Source organism: Suricata suricatta, chromosome 3 (assembly GCF_006229205.1).
Source record: "Suricata suricatta isolate VVHF042 chromosome 3, meerkat_22Aug2017_6uvM2_HiC, whole genome shotgun sequence".
Taxonomy (NCBI): domain Eukaryota; kingdom Metazoa; phylum Chordata; class Mammalia; order Carnivora; family Herpestidae; genus Suricata; species Suricata suricatta.
This window is the reverse complement of record NC_043702.1, coordinates 142,754,780-142,767,430: the sequence shown is the minus strand read 5'-3', so window position 1 is coordinate 142,767,430 and position 12,651 is coordinate 142,754,780. Positions and strand designations below refer to the sequence as shown.

Genomic DNA, 12,651 nt, shown 5'->3' with positions numbered 1-12,651 from the left:
CGCAGATGTGTGCACACACAGACACACGCAGCACACACACATCCGAGCTCTTTGTTAGAGACACTAAGAGGAAGAATCATTGTCAGTCTAATCACAAGTGACCACAAGTTGACAAAATTAAGAAAGTATCAAGACTACTTGAAACGGTAGCTTTTCATCCATTCTTGTGAACAGAGAAACTCATTGTGACTATTTGGTCCCTTTAGACATTAACTAATGATCATACTAAGTCATCATGATTAGCAAAACATTTAAAATGTTCATTTCTATCATATATTTTAAAATTCCTATTTATGTATAACATGTAATATATATTTTATAAATATAAAATTATTACATATACATCTTTAAATATATTTACTATTTTAATATATAATATGTAATATGGCTCTGTTATATAACAATGTTATATAAACTATGTTACATTTATATATAACATAATATATATTACAATTTGTTATATAATTAATGTATATAATTACATTATATATTATATATGTGAGATTTATTAAGCTGTATAATATGAATATAATTTAATGTATAGCATTAAGTTGTTATCATTTGTATATAGTTTATAAATAATTTATAACATACATTAATCTGTATAATACATATCACTTTATCTAATATAATAATATAGATATATCATTTTATCTCATATATCTTATATATAATATATTCCAAACTATATATTATAATACATATTATGGATTACATTAGATTACATAATATACCAATGTAGTACACTAATATTGTAAAATATATAAATATTTTAAAATATTAAATACAAACATGTAAAAGAAATTTTAATGCATGCTCTTTTTTCTTAACTGATAAAGGTGTTTCAGTAAAACATTTGCAGATCTTTTCATAAAAGAGTAGAATCTGCAGGCTGGGGAGGTGGAAAGTTCATGTTTGGGCAGAGACATGGAAGTAATAATAAGTAAATTGTGTATCTAGCACAGAATAAATCAATCTGCCTTGAATGGAAAGTTTGAATGGCAAGGATTTCAAAGAGGACTGTGTCACCCAAGACAAAAACTATAGCGAGATGACAGTACACACCCTCTAGACTCGCTAAAATATTAAAAATTCACCATTTTAAAAGTTGGCAATAAGATGAAGTATCCGGAATGACTGCTGGTTGGTGAACTGATGCAGCCCCTTTGGAAAACAGTTTGGCAGTTTCTTAAAGAGTTAAACACAAATGTATCATATGACTGAGCATCTTACCTGTACGTATTCACTCAGGAGACATGAAACATATGACCACAGACTTGTCCAGAATGTTCACAGTGGCTTCACTTGTAATAGCCCACAGCTGGGAACAATCCAAGTGACCTTCAACAGCCAAAGAGATGAACTAAATTAAGTATATTTGTGCAACTGAATATTACTGTGCAAAAATAAATAATTTTTTAAAGATATGCAACAACCGGGATGAATCTTAACATAGTTTTTTCTGTATAAAAGCCAGACCAAAAGAAAAGAAAAAAGCACCAACTGAGTGATTTGGTTTACACGAAATTCTAGAAGCTCAAATCAGTCTGTAGTAAGAGAAAGCAGGTCAGAGATCACCTGGAGGAGATGGAGAGATGGACACATTACAAAGGGACTTGAAGAAACTAGAGGGAGCGGGATGGAGATGTTTGTTTTCTCCATTGTGGTAATGGCTTCATGGTACATACATGTGTCAAAAGTCATTAAAGTTAATACTTTATTTTTCAATTATTGTGTTTGATATACTGTAAAGCTATGCAGAAGAGGTTTTTTTTAATAAACTATGGTAGATCTTGAGCTTATAGAGTTCATGTTAATGTATTTGTTATAAGAACAAGCCGTAATTTGAAGGATTGGAAATGAAGGAGGAAAAGGAAGCTGGGTCAAGCTTTCTCTAGTGAAGATTCATACATTCCTTTTTATTTGAGCTGTTATCCAAATTTGTATTTTACTTTTACCTCTCAGCTAGTAAGTAGAGGCACTGGGTTCAATTCCAGGTCTATATGAATCCAGTTTCTAACACTATACACCGTTATCTTTTATATTAGTTTCTTATTGCTGCTGTAACAACTTACCACAAGCTTAATGGCTTAGAACAACAGAAATTTATTCTCTTTCAGTTCTGGACCCATTCTCAAATGGGTCCATAAGGCAGTGTTTCTTCTGGAGGATCCAATATTGTGAGAAACAAACGCAAATGAAAAATTAAATTTCCTTAATGTCTGTAGCCCATAGACAAGTCCTTGAGTCAGGCAGAGTGACCTTCCTCTGGGGGCTTAGCTACCTCAAGGGCAAAAGAAAATCCTAGCTTAACATTACCCCCTCCTTCGCGCAAACAAGGATCCTGTAAGTCTACTTTAACATATAAAAATTCCTTTGGAAACTTCCTTTATTTCAGCTCCCCCCCCCACCCCGCCCAAGATATATGCTGGCAATCATAGGCAATCATACTGCAAGGTTATGGCCCACTTATGTACATCTGAAGGGTCTCATGACTGACCTTTTGCTAGACAGCAATAAATGACATTTTCATAACAGTGGCTAGCCCCTCAAGGTCCTGGCAACCTTGCTTGCAAAATTCCTTAGAGACTTACACTCTCCCTAACCCCTCCTAACTTGATGGTGTATAACCAGTCACCCATCACAACCCCCGGGGCTGCTCTTTCTGCCCACAGGTCCTGTCCCTGTGCTTTAATAAAATCACCTTTTTCACCAAAGGCATCTTGAGAATTCTTTCTTGGCCAGCAGCTCTGGACCCCAACCACCCCAAAACCCCATCACCAAGGGAGATTAGGTTTCCTTGCTCTTTTCTCTTCCAGAGACTGCCTGCGTACTTTGGCTCATGGCCGCCTTTCTCTACCTTCAAAGCCTGCAATGCAGTTTCTTTAACTCCCCTTCTTCTGTTTTCTTTGATCCTTTGCCTCCCTCTCTTAAGGAGCTTTGTGATAACATTTAGGGACTATCCAGATAATCCAGGATAATCTTCTCATCTCAAGATTCTTAATTTAGTCATATCGGCAAAGCCCTGGTGCCGCATTAGGTAACATTCACAGGCTCTTAGGGGTTGGAAGACTTTGGGAGCTCATTATGTAGGTAACCACACATTTCTACAGATTTCCAAAATTTCAGCTGAGCCTGATGAAGAATTAGGGTCCAGTTTAGTCGCAAATGACTGTAGCCCAGCAATGTGTGTGTACATTGAATATGACTAATGGGACCTTAAGATATATGTAGAATTTAAAACCACAATCATGATAGAACAAAGACAAGGGGAAAGTAGAAAATGGAGTTGGAATATTCTATGGTTCTTACATTGCTGGGGCAATGAGAGTAGTTCATTGGTTATTAATATGGTGAAGATGTATGTCATCTTTAAAGGAACAGTAAAAGAATGTGTAACAATCTAGTAAAAAGAAATAACAATAAGATAATAAATATTCGTAGTCAAAATGAAGACAGTAGAAGAGGATAAAATAATATAGAAAATGAAAAACCAATAAAATTCAGATAGTAAGAGGATAGATCTGGTCCCAAATATATCAACAATTATATTAAATATAAATAGACAATTCCGCTTTATTTTTGTTATTATTTTGAGAGAGAGAGAAGGAACACAAGCAGGGGAAGGGCAGAGAGAGAGAGAGAGAGAGAGAGAGGATCCCAAGCAGGTTCTGTACAGTCAGTGTGGAGCTGGATGCAGGACTTGAACTCACGAACTGTGAGATCATGACCTAAGCCAAATCCAAGAGTCCAATAATCAACTGGCTGAGCCACCCAGGCACCCCAACAATTCCACTTTAAAGACAGATTAGCACACTGCTGCATTTCCCAAACTGTGGGCTGGAGTGCACTGGAAGCCTCCATAATCTTACAGGAGGCATATTTTAAATTTTTAGTGGAGGGGTACCTGGGGTCTCAGTGGGTTGAGCATCCGACTTAAGCTCAGATCATGCTCTTCAGGTTTATGTGTTCGAGCCCCACATCAGGCTTGTCACTGTCAACCTGTCAGTGCAGAGCCTGCTTCAGATCCTCTGTCCTCCCTCTCTGCCACTCCCTGACTTGTGCTATTCCCAAAAGTAAATACTTTAAAAGAAATAAATAAATAAAGTTTCAGTGGAAACCCAGAAGTATTCAGTATCTCTGATACTATGCAAACCATTAGCTCCCAGTCACTCCTGGTTCCATGAGGTTGCAGTAGATTCCTTTTATTTTTTTCTTAGTAGGTTCCTCTCGATGACATCAAATCTTTGCAAAACTGGGTTTTCAGCAATGGCTGTGATACAGCATCAAATAAAAACGATTGTAGAAGAGGAAACAAGGTAGCGGTTTACAATTCTAAGGTTTGAGAAGTTGAACAGTGCTGAACATCCCATCCTTCAGAATTGTGGACATATAACTTATTAAGTTGTTAGGACTTAATTATTTAATAAACAAAACTGAAAGGTATTTCTATTTCGGGCTAGGAATGATGTGGAAATATGACTGAGATCCTGGGTGCACTATGAACTGAGGAAGGTTGGGAACCTCAATCATAATGAATTAGAAATAAAAAATAAGTGGTCCCTACAAAAGAACAACATACATGTTCAGAGACAGAATGGATGAATACAAAAGGACTAAAACATGCCATGACCAAAACAAATCAAAAGAATGCCGATTTGGCAAATGTGGCATCATAACAATCTTTGTCTTCAAATTACCATTGTGTGCTTATATTTAAAATAATTATTGATGCACTGAGGACTAAATCCACGGTCTTATTATTTGCATTTTATGTGTCCTAGATTCATTACTAGACATAAAGAGAGGTATTTTCCAATGATAAAACGGTCAGTCTACCACAAAATATAATAAAAAGTTTTTAAGGTTAAAAATGGAAGGAATTAGAAATAAATAAGATAAGATGGCACATTTTAACACAACTCCTAGTAGAGTAAGCAGACTCTCCCAAAGAAGATTTGAACAAATCTAATTAACAGACTGGGCTTCACTAACATACCCCAAACCCTGCACCCACTGTGGACACAATTTTTCAGTTTATTTAATTATTTTTAGAGAGACACAGACAGAGAAGTTGGGGTAGAGGGACAGAGAGAGGGAGAGACAGAGAATCCCAAGCAGGCTCTGCACTGCCAACTCAGAGCCTGATGCAGGGCTCGAACCTACGAAGCCTCAAGATCATGACCTGAGCCGAAACCAAGAGTCTGATGCCTGACTGAGCCACCAGGCATCTCTGTAGACACATATTTTTTTTTTTACAAGAAATGTGATACAGTTACCTCAGCTGGCCATATGCTGAGCAATAAAACAAGCCTTGATCAATTTCATAATAATAAACATTGAGCTAATAAATATAATAATAAATATGCAGCTAAAACATTCCTCAGATGCTTGTAAATTATTCAAAACATTTCTAAATAAACCATGGATCAATGAACAAAGCATAAGGGCCATCATCAAATATTTCAAACTGAAAATAATGAAATACAAGACATCAGAATTTGCAGAATGCAGCTAAATATTTGCTTAGAATAAAAATAATAGTTTGCTTATTTCAGAAATAGTTGAAAGCTGAGAAATTTTTAAAAATGTAATCATCTCAAAAAATTTGCTTTTTTAAAAAAAGAACAGCAAATAAACTCAAAACTGTAGTAAAGAAAAGATAAGAACAAATCAACAAAGCCAAGAGCTTATTCTTTAATTAAACTGACCAAATGATTGTAGGGAGTATGAGGAGGAACAGGTAATTTTTAAAAAACAGAAAAGGGACACCTGGGTGGCTCAGTTGGTTGAGTGTCTGAATCCAGCTCAGGTCATGATCTCACAGTTTGCGAGTTCAAGCCCCACATCAGGCTCACTGCTATCAGTGCAGATCCTGCTTTGGATCTTTTGTCTCCTTCTCTGTGCTTCTGCTCCATGTGAGCTCTCCTTCTCTCAAAAATATATAAACATTTAAAAAGTTAACAAAAAACAGTAGAAGAGATTTCCAAACCTATAGTAAAATGATATTTTTCCAAAGGATATTTCTTCTTGATTACATACTGTTTGACTCTAAACATTTTTTTTACCTTAACTTAAACTTATTAGGCCTGAAGGGGAGATAGCTGAGTCTAGTATTTAATTCAAAATCTGCACTTTTACATATATGTTTTCATAAAATACAGCTTTAGTTGTGAGGTTTGTCTACAAAGCATGTGCTGAAGTTTCCTCAAAATTACGTGTCTTTATATATATCTTAATTGCCTTCAAAATAGCAACTTTTTTAAGCGGGTAGATGCTGATTTAAAAAGCTCATATCTAAGATCTCTACTAAGAAAAGCAATCATTTTACCATTTTTAAGGTGTTCTTTTTCTGTGATCACTTCTATGAGGCATCCTGGAGGAAAAAGGCAGAGTAGAAGTTTCTCCATTAACTCTGATGTCCTTGTGGTCTTGGTTTCCAGGTCAATGCAAAACCCCAGAATGGCTTCCATTTGCCACGCTCGTTAAAAAGGAGGACAAGTCTGAGTTTCCCATTGGGACATCTTTGAAATATGTGTGCCGCCCTGGTTACTACAGAAGAGAGTTCCAAATCGTCTGCCAAGAAAACTCTACCTGGTCGAGTGCTGAAAACAAATGTGAACGTAAGTACCTCTAGGCTGAGAAGTCCACGGTGCCAGTGAAACATCCAAGAGCTGATTCAGTTGTTCAAATTTTAGAACTAAGACACATAGGACTTGATAAGTTTGCCTGAAGGATAGCAAATGTAAGAGTTATTCTTTGCGTCGTATCTTTCTACTGCTTTGACTTCCTGGCGCCTTCATTACAAGTTCAGTTCTTGAGAAATGACTATCACAAGGCATGACTGAGGGGAAAATCTCCATTCATGAGAGGTTCCCATTGTCACCACTGCAACTAAATAATGAATGCCCCGGGAAAGGGAAGAAAAGTGTAGGTGGGGAGAAAATCCCACACTTTGAGACCTTGATTTACACTGGTTGAATTACAAAGTAAACACTTAGGGCATAAGGAAAGTTTACATTTTCCTGGGAGGCACAATTATGAGGATGAGATGGATCTGGAGGGGAGCTCTTTTTGAAAGTGGTGCTTAGTAGGTGAGTGGGCCTGAGGCAAGGTGGCACAAGCCGTGCAACTACAAATGCTTTTCAGTAAAGGTTGGGACAGCCAAGTTGGGACCTTATGTACTTACTAAGAGAAGTTTGGAGTGTTAGACATCCAGCCCACAAATTCTACTTCTTTCCCATAGGTAAATCATGTGGCCCTCCTCCAGAACCCCAAAATGGTAAAACGATCGTAAACGGAGACATCAAGTTTGGATTCACTGTTAACTATGCTTGTAATGAAGGGTGAGTTGGCAGCAGTATTTTTTGGGATGACAATTCCAGAACGTCTACCTGCCCATTAAAAACATAGCAATAAGAGGGGTGCCTGGGTGGCTCACTTGGCTAAGCTTCTGATGCTTGGTTTTGGCTCAGGTCATGCTCTCGATGTCATGACCCATGTCATGGAGCCCAGGCTTGGGCTCAACGCTGACACGGGAAAGTCTGCTTGTGATTCTCATTCTCTCTCTCTCTCTCTCTCTCTCTGCCCCTCCCCTGCTTGCTCTCTAAATAAATAAATAAGTAAATAAATAATAAATAAATAAACTTTTTAAAAAAGAAGTAAAAAAAAATAGCAATAAGATTTCTAAGTGGAAGTAGTTGCTTGAATCCAGGCATTCAACGCTGCCTGAAATGACTAAACAAATATTGGAAACATGGGAAAAACCTATATTCATGCTAGAAACTTGGGGGTGGACAGGGGAGATACCCTACTGGACAACAAATCAACGCACCTAAAACCAAGTGAAGCATTCATTAAATGGGAAGTTCCAGTTCTCTCAAGAAGCAACTGGAACAAACATTATTTGATCCATGCATATATTCTTGCCACAAAGCAACCAGAACTGGAGATGCTGGACTCAGGAGTCAGAAAGAATGATTTGCTTGGGATGATGGAGCTGACATGGTGAACAGGCAAATTTTAAGTGTGATAACCTCTTCAGAATCTACGCACTGCAGAAATCTTGCTGTGGGCAAATTCTTGGCTTATCCTTAAGGGAGGCAACCAATTCAGGAAAGAAGTAGAGAGACTGCTTTACCTTCTATTTTAAACTTTGTTTTTATTATTTATTGCTTACTTAAAATACATTCACTATAGCATAAGCAGTAACAATAAAACGAACATCAGTGTATGCGTTATCCACCTTAAGAAACATTGCTAGTACCTTAGAAGCCTCCTATGTGCCTTTCCCTTCCCATTCCACCTCCAAAATCAGTCTGGAAGTAACGACCATCCCGAATTCTGTGTTGCTCATTCCCTTGCATTTGTTTCTCATTTTCTCCCATACATACTCCAACTCAGTTTATATTTAGGTTTCCATAGTTTAAGCTTTACGTCGCTGGCATGGTATGCTACCTACTTCTCTGCAACTGGCTCTTCTACTTAATGGTTTGTTTCTGACAACTACCTATGTGGTTGTGGTTAATTCAGTTTCACTTAGGAGGGTATTTCCTCGTGTAGGTATGCCGCAGTTTACTTTTTGCTTGCTTGTTATATTTGGGTTATTGCCCGTTCATTTTGCTTTGTTTTGCTTTGGTTACTCTTAAGCATTCCTGATATAAATACACATGTCTCCTAGTGCACATGTACACAACTTTCCCTAGGACAGTGGTTTTCAGACTTCTCCTACCGTGATCCACAGCTAAGAAATATAGTTCTATAACACACACACACACACACACACACACACACACACACACACACACATTTATTTATGTATGTATTTATTTATTAAATGTTTATTTGTTTTCTAGAAAGAGAGAGACAGAGCTTGAGACGAAGAGAGGCAAAGAGAGAGAGGGAGACACAGAATCTGCAGCAGGTTCTAGGCTCTGAGCTGTCAGCAGAGAGCCGATGCCGGGCTCAAACCTATGAACCGTGAAATCATGACCTGAGCCAAAATTGGATGCTTAACTGACTGAGCCACCCAGGCACGCCACCCCACCCCCACATTTATATAAATTAAAAGTTATTGGAAACTTCTCACTACTTCTAATCAACAGTGTACTGGAGGTTCAAGCCAGGACAATTAATCAGGAAAAAGAAACAAAAGGCATCCAAATTGGAAGGAAGAATTAAAACAATTTCTGTTTGGGGGCACCTGAGTCGCTCAGTTGGTTAATCCGACTTTGGCCCAATTCATGATCTCACGGTTCATGGGTTCAAACCTTGAACCAGGCTCTGTGCTGACAGCTCAGAGCCTGAAGCTGCTTCAGATTCTGTGTCTCCCTCACTCTCCACCCATCCCCTATTCACGCTCTGTTTCTCACTCTCTTTAAAAAATAAACCAACATTAAAAATTTTTACAAAATCTGTTTGAAAATGATGTGTGTTGTATAGAAAATCCTAAGGAATGTACACACATACACACATACACATGCCAAAAACCTTCACAGCTAATAAATAATTCAGCAAGATTCAAGATATCAGTCCAATACCCAAAATGAAATTGCATTTCTATACACTAGCAATAAACAATCTGATAATGAAATTAAGAAACCAATTCCACAATCATATCAAAAAAATAAAATAACTTAGAAATAAACTTAACCAAAGAAGTATAAAATTATACACTGAAGATTATGAAATATTTTTGAAAACAAAATTAAAGAGCGTCTACATAAATGGAAAAATATCCTTTATTCATAGACTGGATAACTTAATATTGTTAATATTGCAATAATATCAAATATTATAGAATTATAGAATATTGATCTCACCAAATTGATCTACAGATTTAATACAATCTTTATATCCAGTATCATTTTGCAGAAATTGACCAGCTGATCCTAAAATTCTTATGGAAGTACAAGGCATCCATACGATCAAAACAATCTTGAAAAAGCAGAACTTCTCAATTTCAAAACTTACTATAACCTACAGCAATCAAGAATGTGTGATACTGGCATGAGGACAGATGTATAAATCAATAGAATAGAACTGGGATTCCAGCAGTAAAACCATACATTTATGATCAACTATTTTTCAACAAGAGATCCAAGACTGTTCAAGGGTAAAAGAAGAATCTTTTCAACAGCTAGTCCTGGAGCATCTGAATAACCAAATACAAAAGAGTGATGTAGGAAGAATGAATGTCATGAATTATGCTAACAGATTAAACCTGAAATGTTTGAGGAACCCAACTTGGACTGGAAGCATAATAAGTATTTTTATATATTGCTAGATCTGTTTAATAATATTTTATTTCAGATTTTTTTCTTTAATTCTCATAAGTATGATAGTTCTAATAAGTTCCCATTTTCACACTGTCCTTGTCTGGTTTTATAGCCAATTTATCTTCATTAAATGAGCATAGTGTATTTCTTTTCTAAAACAAGCTTGATCTATCCATATTTTCCTCAATTTCCTCTTGTATTTCTGGGTTTTGTTTTATATATTTGAGGCTATGTAATTAGGTGCATATACATTTAATGCTTCCATATCTTCCAAGAACATTACACTTATGTTGATGGTAAGAAGCTCCAGTTCCAGGACAAGATGGGCAGACTCACTTTTCTCTGTATGTCTCTCCTTATGTAACTAAATACCCTGGAAACTATTTAACATGCAACCATAAAAGGACTACAAATGGTGGAAAGAAGATGGGCTGGAGGACCACAGAATTAAAGAATGACACTGTAGTGAGGTCCCTGGATTTTCTTTTTATCTCTGAGACTGGGTGCTTGGAAGGAACACAGCCCTGAATATTCAGCAGGCAGGGAGAGAGGGAGAGAGAATACTGTTCTCTGTTCAAAGGGCTGGGAAAAGGGCAGATTAGTGGGGACGTAGTGAGAAGACATGTTAATGGTGGTAGTGGCCCAATCTGCCCACATTAGCAGCATAAGCAGAAATCAGGGATGGGGTCAGGGGGTGTCTATCCTTCTCATGTCCCACAGGTCACCAGCAGCTGTATCAATGGGAGAACCTGGGCTTCAGTTCCAATAACAATTTTATCTCCTGCCCCACACCAGCCAACAGCAGTGAACTCTATTCCGCCTATAGTGACAGTGTCAACAGAGCCCAGTTGGTGAGACCTAGACTCCACCCAGTAGCAGAAGGGGAACAAGGTTCAAGGTTTCTTCCTTCTCCATGCAGTAGGGGAGAGCCTCCCAGATCCATGACTCCTGGTTCTCCACCCAGCAGCAAACTGTAGCCTAGATAGGTGCTTCCCTCCCCTGCTGGCCACAACACAAAAGAAAGGGGAGCTCTACCCTCCCCAGATACCCAGAGAACAGGCCAGAGGATTCCTCTCCGTGCAAGGGTTGAACATCTCCCCTACCTGATCCCAGACAGTTCAGAGAAGCACCTCTGCTGTCCCAGGCAGCGGCAGCAGGGACGCGTCAGGAATTTCAGTGGAGCCAGGAGAATGAAGCAGTGACCAGGATAGCCCTGCAAGACTGGAAAATTAAATCGTCATCGGAACTAAAGCCCACAAAATAGGCCAGAATATATATACTACCCTAAAGAAGGTGGTTGCATGCTAAAATCGATTTAAATAAGAACAAGAGTCTCTTAACACAATATCCCAAATATTCAGGATACAAGAGAAATCACATGTCACATCAAGAACCAGGAAGATCGCAACTTGATTGAGAAAAGATAATCATTACCCAAAATGATGCCAATCCCAAGACGATTAGATGTTGGCACTATCTAACAAAGATTTTAAATCAGCTTTATTCAAATCACTTCGATAAGTAACTACAAATTCCCTTGAAAAAATCTCAAAGGCAACCAAAGAGAAAGGACACACTACTTCTAGGGGAACACAGTGTGCACAGCAGTGGATTTATTATCTGAAAATACGGAGACCAGAAGGAAGCGGCACACCTATTTCAAATACAAAAGAAAGGAACTCATTAACTGTGAACTCTATCTCTTTAAAGATATTAATTGCATACCTGGAATAATTGTGTATAATTCTTTTTAGGTGCTGTTGGATTTAATTTGTTAATACTTTATTGAATATTTTTTACCATCTATAAAATGTTAGCAAATCAAATCCAGTAATGCATTAAAAAAATTACATACAGTGACCACAGTGGAAGCTACTTCAGGTATGGAAGACAGATTCAACATTCAAAAATCAATCAGCATAATCAACTATATAAACAGGCTAAAGAAGAAAAAATTTTAATTTTTAAAAAATGTTTTATTTATTTTAAGAGAGAGAAAGCGTGGGTGAGGGGGAAAGAGAGAAGGAGAGAGAATCCCAAGCAGTCTCTGCACTGTTAACACAAAGCCCAGTGTGGGAATCTCTCTGGTGAACTGTGAGATTGAGATTGTGACCTGAGCTGAAACGGAGTCAGACACTTAACCGACTGTGCCACCCAGGCTCACTTTAATTTATATGCTCAAAGTAGAAAATGTTTATGCTCATATCAATTGTCTCAGAAAGTGCAGTGGACAAAGTCCAATAGCAAATCACGATAAAAACTCACAGCCAGTTAGGAATAGAATTGAACAAGTCTGAAATCAAGGTGTAAGCTGATTGGTTTCTCCCAGAGGCTCTAAGGAAGAATTTATTCCATGCTTTTCTCCTAGCGTCTG

The 12,651-nt window shown here is 37.6% G+C and overlaps 1 protein-coding gene and 1 long non-coding RNA gene across 14 annotated transcripts in view; one reads left to right on the top strand and one right to left on the bottom strand.

Moving 5' to 3' along the window:
- The window catches only part of LOC115288247, an 85,016-nt gene that overhangs the window by 21,124 nt on the left and 51,241 nt on the right, over positions 1–12,651 (bottom strand). For 8 of the 9 annotated variants that reach the window (XR_003906899.1, XR_003906903.1, XR_003906901.1 and 5 more), the window contains exons 2-3: positions 11,381–11,498; positions 1,234–1,341 (exon numbers count right to left, since the gene is read on the bottom strand). This is a non-coding gene — a long non-coding RNA (uncharacterized LOC115288247). The remainder of the gene's footprint in view (positions 1–1,233; positions 1,342–11,380; positions 11,499–12,651) is intronic. The other variant, XR_003906898.1, reaches the window with a different exon arrangement.
- Positions 1–12,651, top strand: part of LOC115288244 (complement component receptor 1-like protein) — a 61,256-nt gene that overhangs the window by 2,642 nt on the left and 45,963 nt on the right. For all 5 annotated transcript variants that reach the window (XM_029935371.1, XM_029935367.1, XM_029935366.1 and 2 more), the window contains exons 2-3: positions 6,444–6,623; positions 7,247–7,346. In XM_029935371.1, coding sequence (XP_029791231.1) covers positions 6,444–6,623; positions 7,247–7,346 — 280 coding nt within the window. The remainder of the gene's footprint in view (positions 1–6,443; positions 6,624–7,246; positions 7,347–12,651) is intronic.